This window comes from Eulemur rufifrons, chromosome 9 (assembly GCF_041146395.1).
Source record: "Eulemur rufifrons isolate Redbay chromosome 9, OSU_ERuf_1, whole genome shotgun sequence".
Lineage (NCBI taxonomy): Eukaryota > Metazoa > Chordata > Mammalia > Primates > Lemuridae > Eulemur > Eulemur rufifrons.
In genome coordinates, this window is record NC_090991.1 from 24014391 (window position 1) to 24032436 (window position 18046).

At 54.3% G+C, this 18046-nt stretch overlaps 2 protein-coding genes across 2 annotated transcripts; both read right to left on the reverse strand.

The window, feature by feature from the left end:
• Positions 1–2144: 2144 nt before the first annotated feature.
• On the reverse strand, positions 2145–8902 carry MRM1 (mitochondrial rRNA methyltransferase 1). The gene is made up of 5 exons (XM_069481062.1): positions 8204–8902; positions 7910–8003; positions 4974–5106; positions 4761–4880; positions 2145–4528 (listed from the first exon to the last, which is right to left on the reverse strand). The coding sequence occupies exons 1-5, from the start codon at positions 8752–8754 to the stop codon at positions 4440–4442; spliced, it is 987 nt and encodes a 328-aa protein (XP_069337163.1). The 5' UTR covers positions 8755–8902; the 3' UTR covers positions 2145–4439.
• A 1009-nt stretch (positions 8903–9911) lies between these two features.
• Positions 9912–18001, reverse strand: DHRS11 (dehydrogenase/reductase 11). The gene is made up of 7 exons (XM_069482314.1): positions 17746–18001; positions 14913–15122; positions 12473–12567; positions 11699–11828; positions 10947–11039; positions 10671–10736; positions 9912–10557 (listed from the first exon to the last, which is right to left on the reverse strand). Exons 1-7 carry the CDS (start codon positions 17890–17892, stop codon positions 10516–10518), a joined length of 783 nt encoding a protein of 260 aa, XP_069338415.1. The 5' UTR covers positions 17893–18001; the 3' UTR covers positions 9912–10515.
• Positions 18002–18046: the final 45 nt, after the last annotated feature.

The following is an 18046-nucleotide window of genomic DNA, read 5'->3' on the forward strand; positions in this document are numbered from 1 at the left end:
AGCAGGATCCCAGCCCTACCACCAAGTCTCCCCGTCTGCCCTCTCCGTGTCCGCTTTCCCCATGTGCACAGTGAGAATTGGGCCAGGGCGCTTGGCAGCGGTGGAGGGACCTCCAGCTCTGCCCACTGCCTGGGGAAGGCGAGGCAGAATGGTTTTGGCTGGGGAGTCCCCTGCCTCTGACCCCAGGAGAGAGGGACTAAGCAGCTCTGTGAGTGGAGTCCCATGTTTGTAAACACCATTAATCAGTGATTAGCAGATGGGCATGCTAATTGCACCTGTGAAAGCGAGAGACCACAAGGCTGATTACATTTACAAACTGTGGGGATCCCTGGCACCTGGCCCTGCAGGAGTGGTAGGGGAGGGGGCTGTCTCATTTAGGACCCCAGCCTGGGGGGCGGAGGGGTTTGACAATTAAGCCTCCTGCCAAAAAAGATTGCAGGCCTGGAGCAGGGGTCCATGGTGCTGGCCTTGATTCAGCAGCTCTGGGAATATGAAGTCAGTGACAATCCTTCTTAGACCCTTCCCATCTTAGCTGGGGAGCCCTGACAAAAGGGGGATCCTGCAAATGTCATTTCAACCCCCCGCCCCAACTCCCTCCAGCAGTTCTTGGGGGTAAATCATTGTGCGTTGCAGCTGAAAGGGGCCCCAAGAGCCTTCAGGGAAACTGAGGCCAGGTTAATCAGCAAGCACAGCCCAGTGCCCTGACCTCTAGGCCTGCCCCCAGAGTCTGCGAAGAACAGCCACCCTCCTCCTCCAAGCATGGGGCTGAGTGCTTTACACGTATGATTTCTTTTCATGCATACCACCATCATCTCAAGTGGATACCATTGTTATCCTCATTTTATAGACTATGAAAACTGAGGCTTAGAATTTAAGGGACAGGGCCACATGACACTACTAGCAAGTCACAGAGTTTGAACTTAAAGCAAGTGCTGTTCAGCAGCCAGCGTCCTGCTTTTAATCACCCCTGCTTTCTCCTCTGGCTTCATCCCAGCTCTGCCCGTCAGGGGCTAGACCCTCACCCGGCCCCCTTCGTACCCACAGCCCCCCAGCTCCTATGTGCTTAACCCACACTTGCTGAGCAGTGGCTCCGCGTCAGGCACTGGGCCAGGCCCCAGAGGTCACTCAAAGGGGTACTGGGCCTCATCTCCCTTGTCCTTTGGACCGCAGGCCTTTCCCTTTTGTCATGGGATTGCCTGTGTACATGATGACACCTGTGTGTGTATGGCAGGTAGTTTACAGCCTTGGTTCCTTTTGGTTCAAGTGAATCTGTCTTCCCAGACACCAGCCAGCCTGCTGCCCAGGGGCAAAGCAGGGAGAAGCCCCCTGTGGGGGCCACTCCCAGGAGAGTGGCCGGCTAGATAGCCCAGACTGCTGGGACCCAGAAAGCTGACAAACAGCATGCCTGGGGCAGGTCAGATAGGGTTCAAGTCACCACAGAGGAGTCCGCGGGCAGGAGAGGGGGTTCTGGACCCTTTCCACCACCTATCCCAATTTCTAGGCCCCACACTGGGCTTGGTCCTAGAGAGCAGACCTCAACCCCGCACCCCCACGTAGACGGAGTGCTGAGACACCTGCATTTGTTTTCATCAAGTATATCAGTCAGGTTTCTTCAGAGAAACAGAACCAATAGGGTATGTGTGTGTGTTAAAAAGATTTATTATAAGGAATTGGCTCACGTAATTATGAAGGTCGAAAAGTCACACCTGCAGGATGAGTCAGCAAGTGGGATACCCAGGACAGCTGATGATTCAGTTCCACTCTGAGCTTGGAGGCCTAAGAACCAGGAGAGCTAATGGTGTAGTTCCCATCCAAAGGGCAGCGTGCTCAAGACCCAGGAAGAGCCTGTGTTTCAGTTCAGTCTGAGGGCAGGGCGAATTCTCTCATTCATGGGAGGTCAGCCTTTTGTTCTGTTCAGACCCTCAACTGATTAGATAAGGCCCCCCTACATGAGGGAGGGCAATCTGCTTTACTCAGTCTATCGATTTAAATGTTAATCTCTTCCAAAAACATCCTCATAGAAACCCCCAGAATAACGTTTGACCAAATATCTGGGCACCCCATGGCCCAGTCAAGTGGATACAAAAAATTAGACATCACATTCAAAGTTTGTATTACTGTGTATTAGTCTTTGGATGCACAGTTCTAGTTTACAGAACATTTTTTACTGATATTCTCATTTTATCTTTGTAACTTCTCTGTTGAAGGGGGTACATAGAGTACATACATTAATACCAATTAATGGCACGTCCCTGTTTTACAGATGAGAGACTGAGAAGCCATCTAGGTAAGAAGCCATGGAGCCAGGGCTGGAATGAGCATCTTCCAAAGAACCTTAGGGACAGAGGAAAGGTCACCCTGGCCCAAACTTCCAGGCACAAGCTCAAAATCACAGGTGTCAATGTGCTTCTTGGTGTGAGTGTGAAGCAGTTTCTTGGGCGTGAGCAAGAGGCTCGAAGGCCAGTGGTTCTTGAACCTGGCTGCACAATGGAGACCAACTGGGGAGCTTTACAAAACACCAACACCTGGCTCCTGCCCCAGAGATTCTGATTTAATTGGTCTGGTGCATCTGGAATATTAAAAAGTGTCCCCTTCCCTTATGCCATGACTCTAAGGCATAGCCATGGTTAAAAATCACTACACTGGACTCCTGGCCAAGAGGCCAGCAGGGATAGGGGAGGCAGTGTGGTGTGGTCAGGGCTGACCCGTGCCGGCAGAGGTCAGAGCCGGTGTGGCAGGATCTCAATGGGGACACATGCTGGTGGTGATCACAGGAGTTTACAAAGGGGTTTTGTCCTCTTTCTTGAGAGGAGAAACTTTGACTTTAAAAAGATCTTAGGCCTCTTCTAAAAAAATTCAAATGTTCTAAATCAGCATCGCCATTAGAAATTCTGAGCGACATCCATTCCAGATGGAATCCAGAGAAAAAGGGGTACTGTTTATTAAGCACCTACCACGTGGGAAGCACCGAGTCCCCATCGCCCTCTATGCCCTCCCTGCAATCCAGAGAGGCAGGATTCTTTCCCTTTCGCCCAGGGGGTAGTGAGGCACAGGTGGGCAAGCAACTTGCCCGAGGTCACACAGCAGTCAGGATTCCAATTTAGGGGCTGCTCTCCTCCAAGACCATGTTCCAGGACAGTGGTTCACAACCAGGGAGGAATCTGTCCGCCAGGGGCCATGTGACAATGTCTGGAGACATTTTTGGTTTTATAACTTGGGGTGGGGGGGTACTATTGGCATCTAGTGGGTAGACGTCAGGGGTGCTGCTAAACATCCTCCAACGCACAGGACAGCTCTCACAGCAAAGACGCGCCGGGCCCAAACACCAGTAGTGTGGCGGTTGAGAGCCTCTGCTCTCGTGGTTCACAGCCCTGGCTGCACTAGACCCACCTGTGGAGCTTGGAAAAGTCTGACGCCCACACCCATCGTATCAGACCCTGTGGTGTCAGCGTTGGGGTTTTTTGAAGCTTGCCAGGTGGTTCCAATGTGCTGCCAAGACTGAGAAGCACTGTTCCACATTACTTACACTGGTGGCTTCCCCTCCATTTGTGGGCCCCTGGGGGAAGAGCACCAAATCTGTCTAGGCTGTACAATCACCAGGAAGCCAGTCCTTGGTCCCTCCCGTTGAGATGGGTTGCCTGATGAGTCCTGGATGGGGGCTACCAGTGGGATGGGAGGTGTTTGCTAATTTTCCCTTGCCTCTCCTGGGGCTGCAGCCAGGAGTCTCCTCCTGGTGGCTGCAGAAGGGTCCGGTAAACTGGGCCGAAGAGCGAGGCTGCCACCTAATGGACAAAGCGATGGAATATCCCATTTATAGAGTGCTTACTGGGTACCAGATGTTTTATTTGATCCTAACAAACCTGTGAGGTAGGTGCAAACAAGGGTCCGAGGCACATAAAGATGAAGACGTGTGCTCAAGGCCCCACAGAGGGGCAGTATTGAGCCTGGATTTGTGCCCAGTCTACCCCACACAAAGGCCCCGGGCCTCCCTCTACATTCTCACACTCACATTTGTCACAGGCAACAGCTGGTTCAAGAGGAACAGGACCCCCGGACTAGGCCGCCTGCTCCCCTCCCAATGTCTAGACTTGCCCTTGACTTCTAGGCAGGGCCCAGGCAGACAGACTCCCTCCATCCCAGCCTGTCCCGGAAATTAACAAACTACTATCTCCTATGGTAGTTCCAACATCCAAACAGGAAACTGAACTTCCTCTCTGGTCTGCACCCCGAAGTCCCCGAACCCCCAAGACCACAGTCGATAAACAAGGACCTCGGTGCACACTCAGTGGAGACTCCGGCACACTGGAGCACGTGGATGTGTGTGCAACAGTCCCGACTCCAGCACATTGCAGATGGTCCGGATCAGTTCCCAATTTGCCTTTTTCCCATCCCGAAGACAGTCCTGGATGCTGAGCCACTCTGAGTCCTTCAGACGTGGCTCAAGTTCTTGGGGGTCTTGGAGAAGGTGCCTTCTCCCTCTCTGCAGGGAAACTCTTCCTCTGGCTGCATATGGAGTGAAGGAGAATTCCTGCACAGACAGAGGACAAGGGAGGAGAGGACAGAGCCCCTGACACATGCCAGGCACTCCCTCTTTTCATCCTCGACAGGATATGTTTTCCCCACTTTGCACATAAAGCAACTGAGGCACAGAAAAGTTGGGCAACTTGTTTAGGATGAAACAGCTGGTAAACTGGATTAGAGAGAAGTGACACCTGTGGGATGAGATGGTGAGAAGAAAAGGGAAGGGGGAGTAGACTCACCTGTAGCCACAGAGACATTCAAAGAGTCCAGTCCAGGAGGCAGCTGGCGCCCGGGCAGAATGGTGAGGAGAAGCTGGCAGGAGGCCTGCACTTCCTGGGACAGACCAGAGCCCTCGTTCCCTGCAGGGGCAGAGGGTTAGAGTGTCCTAGCCAGACACTCACATGCTTAGGAATTGTCCATCTGAGCACAGAAAAGCAGGGACATCTACCTACCCAACACGAGGAGAGTAGGCCGGTCCCAGAGGAAATCCAAGCAACTAGTGATAGGGATCTCGGAGGCCTGGGAGATCTCAGGCCTTGGGCCGCCCACTGTGCCAGCCACAAGCCAGCCCTGCCTGGCTTTGGCCTGAAAGGAGGAAGAAGAAATCATGTTCTAGCTCATCAAACCTCCATCAGAGTTCTGGCCAAGGAGGAGCCCAGCCTTGCCCAGATATTAATCCACTCGCTCATACAGTTTAGTCAATAGTCATTAACCACCCAGAACAGACCAGGCTCTGTTCCAGGCACTGGGGATAGGGTGGTGAACAAAACAAAACAGTCCAAAATGCCAGTCTTGTGCAAGTGGGTGGGGAAGGGCTCACTGAGGTGACATTTGAGTGCAGCCCTGCAGGAGATGAGGGAGCACTGTGCAGCCATCTGGGGGAGGAAAATTCCAGGTGGAGAAATTAGCAAGCACAAAGGCCCAAAGGCAGGTGCTTACCTGGCATGTTTTAGGAACAGTAAGGTAACCAGCAGGAAGGCAGCTGTCAAGGAGACAGGAGAGGGAACAGTGGCCACGTAAGGGAGGACCTCAAGGGCTACTGGAAAGATTTTGGCTTTTACTCTGAGAGAGATGAAAAGGCTTCAAAAGGTTTTGAGTAGAGAAGTAACATGGTCTGACTTCAACAGAATCACTCAGCCAGCTGTGCTGAGAACCAAGAGCAGAAGTAAGGAGACCAGTTAGGTTTCAGCAGTAACACAGCCAAGAGATGACGGCGAGTTGGACCACAGTGGTAACAGCGGAGACGGTGAGAAATGGTGAGAATATGCAAATAACTTCAATCAAGGATGATGCCAACATTTTTGGCCTCAACAACCAAAGGGATGGAGTTGCCATTAGTTGAGCTGGGTAAACCTCCAGAAGGAACACATGTTCAGTTTTGTTAACTTTGAAATGCTCACTAGACCGCAAAAAGGAACTGTGGAGTGGGCAACTAGATGAGTGAGTCTGGAGTTCAGAAGAAAGATCCAGGCTAGGATATACATTTGGAAGGCATTCGAATATAGATGGTATTTAAAGCCATGGGACCAACAACAAATGAATATATACAGAAAAGAGACCCAAAGACTGAGACCTGGGAAATGCCAATGTTTGGAGGTGGTGGGGGGCGGGGAGGGTTGAAGAGGACTCTCCAAAGATGATGGCAAGAGAGGGCACAGTGAAGCAGGAGGAAAGCCAGGTGAAGAGTGTTTCCAGGAGGAAGGACTGGTCACCTGGGCCAGATGCTATGGACAGGTCAAGTCAGACGATGATTGAGAACTGAGCCTTGGATGCAGCAAGGTGGAGGACACTGGTGACCTTGATAAGGATTTTCAGTGTGGGAGGAGGGTCTGACTGGTGTGAGATCAAGAGAGAACGGGAGAATGTTTGTTTGCACACTGATGAGAGGGAAAGGGAAAAACCGATGGGGACAAAAATTACTACAGCACAGTCTCTGAGTAAGTAGAAAGGGCTGGGTCCAGGGCAGGCCCTTGCTTCTTCCACAGTAACTGGAAGGAAAACAGACTCTCTGGGCCCAGATGCTGATGGGAGTACAGAGATGTAATCACTGGAGCTTAAGTAAGTGCCCTGCAGAATGTTTTTGTTTCTTTCAGGAGCTACCTATTTAGGGGCTGGAAGTGAGAAGAGGGAACCCCAACTCCCATCAGGCTTGGCCAGAGTTCCTCTGAAGAGGGCTCCCTACAAAAAGATAAAGCCAGAAAATGCTTCCAGACATATGCTTTTCAATCTAGTAGCCACTAGCTACATGTGGCTATTAAGCAATTGAAATGTGGCTAGTCCAAATTGAGACGTGCCCCATGTAAAAATTTTTAAAAGGAATGTAAAATATTTCGTTATTAAAATGATTAGCTGGTGGCTCACGCCTGTAATCCCAGCACTTTGGGAGGCCAAGGTGGGAGGATCACTTGAGGTCAGGAGTTGGAGACCAGCCTGAGCAACACAGTGAGACCCCATCTCTACCAAAAATTTTTTAAAAAAGAAAATTAGCTGGCCATGGTGGTATGCGCCTGTAGTCCCAGCTACTCAGGAGGCTGAGGCAGGAGGATCACTGAGCCCACAAGTTTGAGGGTGCAGTGAGCTATGATGACAACACTACACTCTAGCCTGGCAGCCAGTCTCTACTGAGACCTTGTCCCCAAAAAACCCACAAAAGATTATATGTTGAAATGATAATATTTTGGATATACTAGGTAAAATTTATTAAAATTAACTTCACCTGTTTCTTTTTACTTTTCAATGCAGCTACTAGAAAATCTAAAATTACATATATGGCTCATATTATATTTTTATTGGGCGGCATTGTTCTAGGCACATTCCAGAACTCTCCCACCGTCTTAAGGGAGGAAATTTCTCACCACCCAGAGTGGGGGAGGGAGGAATGGTCAGAGGTCTGTCGAATGTGGGGCAATACTGACCCCTCGTGTCCAGCAAGGGAAGCACAGCTGAAGACAGACTCAAGGACCCAAAAAGGGGCTTCCTAAGGTTTGCCTTTCCTAGATATCAATGGCATAAGGTCTCCTTGTTCAAAGATTCTTTCAAGCTGTGCCCCTATTCGAGGAACCGAGGCCTCCTGTCCACCAGCTCCTCACAGCTGAACAAGCATTTACTGAAGACCTACTTAGTAGGCAATTGAGACACTGAGGTAGACTTACAGAAGGGGCAAAGAGATGTACGCCTGGGAAAGGAGTGCAGTAAAGGGAGTGACGCCAGGAAGTCCCTAACTTCAGATAATGCTCCATCTGTGGTTTTAAAAACTGAGGCCCTTCCCTCTCCAGAGAAGGCGATGCCAACATGTCCCCTTCTCTCCTTTCATCAACTGCTGGTTGAGATCCCTTGAAGAGGCTGAGCAAAGCTCCTTTCTGCTCCTTCCCCTCTCGCCCCTCATTACCTGTAAAAAACCGGCCAGGTCATCAGTGGAGAACACGTCCATCACCTCCATAGCCCCCGCGCTGGCCTTGCTGACTACTGGAGTGAGCGGGCAGCTGCAAAGTTTCCCCATTCCCCGCATTAGGCTGGACAATCTCAAGCCCGGTGCCCTCCACTCCCCGGGCTCCCAAGGGTTAGGGGGTGAGAGTTCTGGCGATAGGGAAGCCCAGTTGAGGGATCACCCAGGGGTCAAGGTGCTTAGGAACTCGGCTGCGCCTCCAAGTTGGGACACATGGAGAATAAGGGACATCCGTGCCTGTTTCTCCGGCTAGTGATGACCTTATCCACTCCGAGGAAGTGAGCGGAGCGCAGCACAGCCCCAAGATTCCGGGGATCCTGAAGCTCCTCGAGGACGAGCCACAGCTGCTGGGGGTCGTCGTCTGGGCTCGCCTCCCCGGCCTCAGTCCAGGGCCGGGGCCGCAGCGGGCTCACCTCCAAGCAGACGCCCTGGTGGACCTGGTAACTGCACAGGGCGTCCAGTTTCTGGCGTCTGGGCCGCAGAACTGGAATGCCCTGCGCCTCGGCCGCCCGGAGCAGCTCGGCCCGCTCCCCCTGCAGCCCGGCCTTGCCGGCCTGGAGCAGGAGCCTGGCCACGCGGCGGCGGGCGGCCTGCAGTGCCAACAGACATGGGGACAGGCCAAACAGAAGCTCCAGCCGCTGCGTCGGCTGCAGGTCATCCAGCCGCAGACGGCTTAGCTCCTCCCCGCCAGGCCGCACCCCACGCCGCGCTGCTTGGGAGAAATGACGAGTGACGAAGTGACCGGAGCAGCACCGGGTCGCGCCCCTGAAGGTCGAGAGTAGTCCCATGGTACACGCCCGGCCGGGGACTGGCGCCCTGCTCCCAGGCTCTCAACAGAGGAGCGAAAGGGACCTGACGGCTGCCCTCACCCAGCCCCCGAAACAAGAACAAACAGAACAGCCCAGACTATGAGCTCAGAGACTGCCCAAAACTGGACAGCCCAGCTACGCCCGCCCCCGCCAGCCCACGTGGGCTTCTCCGCTTCCGCATTCAAGCGGCCCCGCCCCCTGCCCGGGGCGCACCGCACACGTCCGGCAGCCAGACTGTCCCCACAGCGCCCCCTGCAGGACTGGCTGAGCGGCGACCTCCAGCGCACCACGGCGGGCCGGAAGGCCGTGTTCAACGCTGAGCTGATTCTACTGCGGGCTGCATCCTGTGCCCTCGGGGGACCTCATTCACCCACGCACCAGCAAAGGACACTTTAAGGGGACGGGTTAGCCTTCCGGCTGAACCAATTCAGTCTTGGTGCCTCCCTCCTCACATCCAGGTTCGCGAGATCTTCTCCAGAAGCTTCTCCTTGTGACCCTCATCACCATTCAGCAGGACCGCAACAGTAACTTCCTATCCCGTGGCTGATTCTCTTCCAAGTGATAGCTGTGAGCCTGTCGCGTCCCAGCTGACAAGCCAGCCGATGCCCTTGTCCCATGGGTAATAGCCAGACTCCTTTGCCCAGCACTCAGGTCCAGGAGCGAACACTTCCCAGCAGACACCCTAGCGGACCTAGTAGCTGCACAGGGCGTCCAGTTTCTGCCGTTTGGGCCACAGGACTGGAATGTCCCGTGGCTCGGCTGCCCAAAGAACTCAGCCCACTCTCCCTGCAGCCCAGCCCTGCTGGCCTGGCGTAGTGATCCAGGCAGGAACTGCCTTTCAGCCCTATCTCGCTCCTGCACTTAAGTTCCGTGCTGTTCGCACAACACTGCACACTCTTTTGGTCCTCCTAGCCTTGCACACCCTGTTTTGTCTTCACTTCATCTTTGGCAAACTCCTTCCCATTTTCCAGGCCCAACACAAAGCCACTCCAGCTACCTAAAGTAATCCACACTCCGGAAGTGATGCGCCCAATCCATCCACCTTCCCACTCACCTGGAAGAAATTCTGAGACACAACCATCCCTGATCACAGAGAAGGGGCAAGAATTGAAAGACACTCCTGAAGCCAAGGTAGGTTGGTTGCGATTTTTCTTTTTTAATGATCACTGTTAAATCCACTGGGAGCCAGGCCCTGGTATTCTGCTGCCACAGTCAGAGAGGAATGATGACCCCACCGGGGGCCAACAGGCCAAGATTGGGCTGGAGAACTGGGAGGGAGGAAGGGCAGTGGGGGCAGTGGGGCAGGGAGAGGCGGAAGCCTTGGAGCCCTGGATCACCCTTCAGACGTAAGGGGAGGGCCTCTCTGCCATCCCAACCCTGAGGCAGAGTTGGGCTGCAAGAAGATAGGGAGAAGCTCCCCTTTTGGCCACAGCCCCTTTCCCAGGTCAAAGGGAAGAGACTGAGGAGAGCAGACAAAGGCTGAGGAGCCCAAGAAAGGGACTAAGAACAAGTTAAGAAGTAAAATAATCAGTGACAGCCCCTACTTTCCCCAGCCCATTTTTCACATTTGCAATGGAATCAATTTGACAAGATTACATAAAAATCTCAAACAAATTTTCTAGCCTCTGGTGGGGGTGGGGACAGGAACTGGTATCCAGGGGTTCAGAAATCAACACCTAAAATCCAGAGGCAGGAGCCAAGCCGCCAGGGGTGGGGAGGGAAAGAGCAGCTCTCAGTGCACTAGGTCACCTGCTCCGTGGGCCTCATCTGGAGGTCTCCAATCTGCGGAAGGCACAAGGCTTGAGGCAGCCAGGACACTCTCCCCACCCCCTAAGGCCCCTCCTCTGTGGATGGTTGGGTTCCTCCAGGGGGTGGACAGTCAAGGCCAGACTCACCTGGACGTGTGGGGGGCTGCTGAGGACGTAGATAACAGTCTCGGCCACATCCTCGGGTGTGAGACACTGAGAGCACCAGGGGAATGGGTTGAGACAAGGACAGAATGGACTCAAGTTCCCGCCCACTGTTGAGGTCCTCTCCAGCGCCCACATTCCCACCCCAACCCTGTAGGAGGGGTGACAAGGTGGCTAGAAGGGTGGAGTCTGAAGGTCAGGGTTCCCTCTGCCTTCACTGAGGGAGTCATTGGCTTCACTAGGCCCAGAGGGAGGCCCCACCTTCATGTGTTCATAGAGGGCAGCTGCCTTCTCAGGGTCCTTGTCGTGGAGCTTGAAGGCGAATTGTGTCTCCACCACACCTGGAGAGATGCTCTGGGCCAACAGAGAGGGCCTGCTCAGGGGCTGAGCTCTGCCAGGCCTTGGGGAGGTTGGGGGGAGAGGAGGGAGGCCACGGGGCCCCAGCTTCACAGTGACGGCTGCGCAGTGTCCAGCAGCTGCCTCCTCCTTCCAAAACTGCCACTGGCTATTGTCACATGATACCTACCCTCTACAGAGCCTTTCCTTTGTGTCAGGTTAATGTTTCACAAAACGGTGTCCCTTAAAACCTCATAACCAGTAGGTATCATCGTCTCCATTTTACGATGAGAAGACCGATGCTTGGAGAGGTTCAGTGACTTGGCCAAGGTCATGCGGCCTTTTAAGAGCCCAGAGTCCCGGTTTCCAGCCATTGTGTACCTGGTTTCCCACAATCCTTTGCTTTCCCTTAGTCTCACTCCACCATGTGCCCCTCAGATCAGCCCCCTCCCACTTCAAAGTCTAAGTCTGTCATTGGCTCCTGGATCAGTGAAATGAGGACACTCAAGGACAGAGCAGGGCCATGCAAGGAGCAGCAGAGCCCAGCAGATCTGTACCCAGTCTGCTCCAGGGAGCTCTACACACTACACCCCGGACACGGGCTTCCTGGGCAGTACGTGTGGGCAGGGAGGGGCTGCGCCCACCCCATCCCCACCAGGGCTGGGCCACACCCTCACCGTGGCTCGGATGTGGGTCTGGGCCTCCCGAAGCTCCTGCCTCAGTCCCTCTGTCAGCGCAGTGACGGCGTACTTGGTCGCGCTATAGAAATGGGCCACAGAATAGGGTAACACTCGGTGGCCAGACATGCTGGGTGGAAGGAGGGAAGGGAAAAGAAGAGAGAATGAAGCTCCACAGAGACCGGCAGTGCCCCCTGCCGTGCAGGTCAACCCCACCACCCAGATGCAGACAGGGAAGCCTCCTAAAGGGGACCTCTAGCGGCCATCCCACAGCCCACCCATCTAGCTTCTGTTGCTCCAGCAGCTCCTGAAAACCCTCCTCTTCCTAGAAATCGTCCCTGCGCTCCTGATGATGCAGGATGTCAAAAATCGCTCAATTGCATCTGTGTGTTCACTCATATGGCTCTACTGGGAGTCTCTGGGGGCAGACAGAAGCCATGTCCCTTCTCAGACTCTGATGGCAGACACTGTGTAGTCTTTCTTTGTGCCTTGACGTGGGGTTCATTCAGTGCCAGGGCCTGAGGAATGAAGACACTCGGGCCTAGAAGGGGTCCCACACTTCAGCTGCAGAGGGAAGGGGCTGAGCTGCCCATTCCAGACAACCAGGTGCTGGTAGTTGGCAACATTATTCTTTCCTTCACCATTAATTGTGCCATTCGGGTATTAAATCCCTCTTTTACCACCAAGGAAACCAAGGCCAAATGAGCTGCAGCGGATCACCCAGCGTGGAGGGTGAGTGGTGACCTGAGCTCTATCCCGGCCACCTGCCCTCACCTATTGATGTTAATGATGTGCCCATCGTCCACATTCCGCTCCTTCATGGACTGGTAGGCCTCCCGTGTGCAGATGCTGAGGGCCAGCACGTTCACCTGCAGGCCAGGGAGGGCAATGGGTGTTTCCACTCGGGCCCAGCCGAGTAGGTGATGGAGCCACAGAGCACCAGGGTGGAGGTGATGCTGTGGCATTCCAAAACAGCGTCCAGGTCCTCCCAGAGACCAACAGGCCCAGGGCACCTTGCCTTCTATATTAGGTGCCCCTTTCCCTAAAGCTGCTACTCCTAGTTGGCAGCAGAGGCAGCTCCTGTCCTCGATGACCCCCCAAGTTCCTGCAAACAGGAATGGAAACCCCTCAATCCCACCCCTGACCCAGGAGACTCTGTCTTGGTCATCTTCTCTGCAAACAGTAGAACCTCCGATTCTTTAGGGAATCACCTCCATTTCTTCCCCAAATACCCTATCCTTCTATTCTCTGGGACAGCATCCCTGGCCCTGTTTCTTCCTAAAAAGCCTAAACTCCTTCCTAAAATGGCTTAAAAATCTCTCCTCAAGCACAGACCTTAGCCTCTCCCCACTTTCCTCAGCTCCTCTCTGCTCCTTTCCCGTCCTCTCCCTTAACACTACAAGTGGAGAAGGGAAGGCCTGACCCTCCTTCCTTTCATGCCTTCCTGTCACCTGTGTTCCATCGACGAGACTAGGTGCAGGGACTTTAAAGGGTGGGGTGACTGGCCACTCCCACTCCCTCTGGCAGGGGTGACCCCAGATCCCTACCCTCAGTGGGACAGGGGCCTGAAGAAGTATCTGCTATAAAGGGCCTGCCCAGACCCACTGATCAGCCTTACCCACGAGGACAAGCAGAGATAAAGCTTTCAGCGGGTCCTCGTGCCTCTCCTCTCGGGAAGAGAGGGAGCCAGCTGGGAGATTAGATGTGTCTCTTTATCGGGTGTCAGAGACAGGCACGAGAAACAGAACACCCTTGGTGTGAACCTGCCTCAGTGTTCACGGCAGTGGGAAGAGATGGGTACAAGACACGGGAGGTGTTCAGCCCTGTTTCTCATCCTCTTAGCAATGTAGGTTTGTGGAGCAGAGAACTCAGCTCCTGAGGACAGATAGTGGAGGAGAAATAGATCCCCTGGGACCGGGTGAGTAAATCGCCTGGGTCTAGGGAGAGGATGCCTCATAGAACGATCCGAATATACTTAGATAATGTTCAAGCTGAACGGGGGCCTCAGGGCTTTAATGTAAGTCCCTCATTTTACAGATGGGCAAGTTGAGGTCCAGGTTTAGAGACCCACTTGCTCCAGGTGAGGACCGTGTCTCTGATCTTCCAGAAGGCTCTCTGAGAGCAGTGACTTACTTCATTGTTCGTTGCTTCACTTCCAGGCCCAAGCATCTGTGAGGTGCTGTATCTACTGCTAGCAGGTGTGAAAGGATTGTGGAGGAGGAAAGAAGCCCCACATTTGCACACTTGCTTTCAACTTCACAGAATCCATTCATACCCTACTATCTCCCCATAATACAGTCCAGAAGTTGGAAACTCGTGTCCTAAAGGCTGTTTACCCTGTACGGGGTTTTAAAACATTTTAAATACCTTTGTAACAGGTATTGGAAAGTTTCATTCATATGATAAATATCTATGGAGTGCTTATGGGCTGGAGCTATACCAGAGAATAGAACAATCAATCCTTGCCCTTGTGGAGCTGACATTTTAGTGAACGGGAGAGGTGAGGTGTCACATAAAAACACAGACTTGCTACTTCTCTCAAAAGAAGTCATGAGATCTGGCCACACAGCCCACACTACAATCTAGCACCTACGCTGTGCTGGAGCAGTGGCCGCCCCTCCACGTGGCGTGTGCTCTTCCACACACTGCAGACCCCACCTGACCCACTCACTCCTTTGTGCACCCACCTGGCCCCAGGGGACATTGGAGTCTGTGAACCCCCCCCCCAGATATTGATGATATAGGTGTGTTCATCCCAATTAAATATGACATGACTGAAGCTCAAGGAAGGTAACTAAGGTGCCTGAAGTCACAGTTACTGGTGGGGCTGGGTGAGAACATCCCTTCTTGTCTCTCTTCCTTTCCTTCCCTAAGACCTTGTTCCCAAGCGCCTAGCACAGTGCTGACATCTGGGAGACTTTCAGTAAGCTGCAGGGTTCTCCCCTACCAACCTTTCTTCCAACACAAGGAAATCAGTCTAGACTTTAAGAACTACCGCCAGGAGCTCAAAGAAAAGAAGAGACGAAAATATATGGCCATTGATCCACTCACTACCCCTCTGGTACGGAGTGAAGCAAGGGAAGGGTCAAGATGCCCCAGGTGGGAACCCGAAGCTCCCTCTTCCTAGAGGTCCTATCCTCAGCGCCCTCTGGCTCCTGAACCCCTGGCTCCCCACTCTCCTCCCAAACCCTGACACCAGGCCTGGAGCTCTTACGTCGAACATGGCCTTCCAACCGCTGGTGCTGCCTGAGAGCAGGCTGTCCGGCCGGGCCAAGCCGGCATTGTTGATGCAGATGTCCACACCTTTGTGCTGAGAACGGATAGCCGAGAACATGGAGAGGATGTCCTCTTCATTTGCCAGGTCACATCTGAAGGGGATCAAAGTCCCGGGGTAGCCTGCACTCTTACATTCCGCAGCCAGCTCCTGTGAAACCCAACAGGGGTCTAACTGGGGTGAGCGCTCACTCCCACGCCTCCCTACCCAGAGACGGACCGCTCCCCTATCACACTCATACAACTCTCTCCCTTGGCAGCTGCCTTTCAGCCATATAGGTGCTGGGCTTGTCCCTGAAGCTTGTCCTCTTTGGTCAAAGTCCAGGGGAGGGAGCGCTCCCTGAGTGCGGGAGGGGAACGTTGAGATCAGTGGAGGAACCTCACGTATAAACTCAAGTCTTCAGTTCTAAGGGGAGAAGGGGGCCAGGGCTGCTGGGAACGGAGTGCTGTCTCTTTTCTGCCTCTTCTCCAACAGAATCACCTCCTCTGCCCGTAGGTGAGACGCATGCTTCTTCCACCAGTGCCGACAGTCACCAAGCTGGCTACTCCAGGGCCTCGATCCTGTTCTCCCCCATTGTGTCAACCAGTGCCTCCCAGAGGGGCTCATCTCTGAACTGGCCCCCTCCCCTCACAACTTGCAGCCAGTTGGCTCAGAGTCCCACACACACCTGGCAGCCCAGCCCAAGTGTCATCGTCTCCCCTCTCCCCCTCTCCCTACCTACAGGAGCCCTCAGGAAGTCAGGACAGATTCTGTCTCTCAGTGATCTCTGGTGCACCACCCTCCACCCCAAGGCTTCTCTGGAGACTATGGGGCAAGTCAGATGGCAGGTGACAGTGGGCACCCCCTGTGCACCCCCAAGGCCCTCAGCGCACTGAGGAGCCCTGAGAGAGAAAGACCTGAGAAAGCAGAGCCACTGAGAGGTGGCCGTGAGGGAAGCTGACATTCGGAAGCAGGAAGGAAGCAAGCTGTGTGGCCTTGAAGGCCAGTGGCCGGGCACCTGAGCCCTGTGAAGGTGACTGTGCACATGTGTGGGAGGGGGAGGGGGTGCAGGATGCCTCAGAGGAAGGCCAGCTTGGCCAGCTGCCCTGGCCTGGAGCCCTTTCCTCCTCCCAAGCCAAGCAAGGAATAAAGGGCCAGATCAGGTGACCCAGGAAATTCTTTTCTGCTTTAACTTTCTGTGAGTTCAAAAGGTATAGTCCTCTGGGACTCAAACCTCCCCTTCACCCAATTTTACCTACTTACGACCACTTCAGGAAATAGGGTTTCTCTCTGTGGGAAGCCAGAACCTAAACTTTGAGCGATGAATCAATCAATCAAAGTAGACTGTGGGCAAGGAAGCCTGGAATTCTCCCCTCCCCTCTTGTTCCTCAAAATCCTCCTCAGGAAAGCCAGAAGGGAGGGACTGAGAAGATATTTCTCCCTGTCATTGCCTTCTCATTGCCCCACCTGTGCCACCTGGACCATCTCCCTACGTACCCTCGAAAGTGACCTGAAATCCTGTCAGTCCCCTCACAGCAGAGGCGCTCTCCTCTCATGACATGGAGTCATGCTGGGACTGAGTGACCAGCCTGGGGATCCCCTTAAGGCTCAGGGCCCTTACTGGCTAGAGGGGGGCGGGGGAGCAGGACGAGAAGGCCAGAAGTGGCTTCAGAATTAAGGAATCCAGTTGTTCAACCTCTGTCTGACCCTCTAGGCTCTAAGGCTGGGGCTGGGCCCTGAGCTCCTCAGAACAGGAGAAAGGGAGGGGCAGAGTGGAGCAGTGGTGGAGCCAGGTGACCTTGGGATTATCTGGGAGGTTATAAAGTGTACCTTTGGTCAGCAGCAGGGGAGGGGACAGTCCTCCTTCCGTACACCTTCTCCCTCTGCCCCCACCCAAGGCCTGCTTAGCCCTTCCCTGCCCAGGGACTTTGAACGATGTGGAGACACAGCCCTGCAGCTAAGCACCAGCCCAGACCCAGGAAGTGATCTTTCCAGGGCTAATCCGGAGATAACCTATGACAGAAATTTCTCCCTCCCTGCTCCAAAATGGCCAACTTTATTTCATTTTTCTTTGTGCTCTTTTTGCTCACAACTCTAGGGGCTTCCAACCTCATGTCAAGAGAAAAATAAAGAGTTCCAGGTCCCCCCAGGATTTACATGTTCAATGCCCTGTATCACCTCCTCAGTCTCACCTGGGAGAATGAACTGGAAAAAGGTCTACCAATGAATATTCCATTCATCCCTCATGCCCACTGGGAGAAGGGGCTGGGGCTCTTCAGTAAAGCTCCACTCCCACCCTAAGTCCTCCTCCAGTCCTGGGTCAAAAATTCAACACTTCTGGCTCTTGTTCATTTGGTTGGCCAACCACTTTGCCTGGTGTGGTGGGTGAGTTCTGGGGACCAGAGGAAACAATCCAGTAGCCAGCCTAGCCACTGGGGCGAAAAAGCCCTCTTTCCTTCTCCCTGGCTGCCTGGCTGACCCCTGATCTCTGGCTTCCCCTTTTCTAAGGCCAATATGCTGGGCAGACACGAGCGGCGGGCGGGGAGTTGCCGGACCCGGCGACTTGGCACGCTGAAGCCGGCGCTGTTAGGAGAAAATGGCTCCTTAAACGGTGGGACTTAAAGCGAAGGTACAAGCCTGCCCTGACGGATCCAAGGGGCCTGCCCTACCGGAGCCCGTTGCAAATGGCCCTGGTGCGGCGGGCAAGCGAGGGCATACCCCCTCCCCCACCCGGAGCTCCACCGCGCGGAAACGACACCTCCCAGAGCGCCCCCGCAACCCGGACTGGCCTCACCTCGATGTTGCTCACGGTGCGGGCACAACCCACCACCTTCAGTCCCTGCTGGACCAGGGCCCGGGCCACGGACGCGCCGATGCCTCCCGAGGCTCCCGTCACCAGTGCCACCCTGTCACGCCAGCGCTCCATGCCGGCCCTGGCCATGGTCCCGAGCCGCCCGCCCACTTCGCTTGGCGAGCCTGGCACTTGGATCGCGGTGCTCCGCCCCGGGTCCCCGAAGCTCAGGCGCTCTCTCGTGTCTGCTGGGGCAGCAGCCGCTGACCTCGGGGTAGAACCCGAGCCGCGCCTCTGCCCACCC

Coding starts and splice junctions, on each gene's coding strand:
- MRM1 (XM_069481062.1), bottom strand. CDS start 8,754: ATGGGACTACTCTCGACCTTCAGGGGCGCGACCCGGTGCTGCTCCGGT. Junction 5,107..7,909: donor ACCTGGCCGGTTTTTTACAG/GTAATGAGGGGC, acceptor TCCTCCTTTCAG/GCCAAAGCCAGGCAGGGCTG. Junction 4,881..4,973: donor GCCTACTCTCCTCGTGTTGG/GTAGGTAGATGT, acceptor CTGCCCCTGCAG/GGAACGAGGGCTCTGGTCTG.
- DHRS11 (XM_069482314.1), bottom strand. CDS start 17,892: ATGGCCAGGGCCGGCATGGAGCGCTGGCGTGACAGGGTGGCACTGGTG. Junction 11,829..12,472: donor CACATCATTAACATCAATAG/GTGAGGGCAGGT, acceptor CCTTCCACCCAG/CATGTCTGGCCACCGAGTGT. Junction 10,737..10,946: donor CCCTCTATGAACACATGAAG/GTGGGGCCTCCC, acceptor TGGTGCTCTCAG/TGTCTCACACCCGAGGATGT.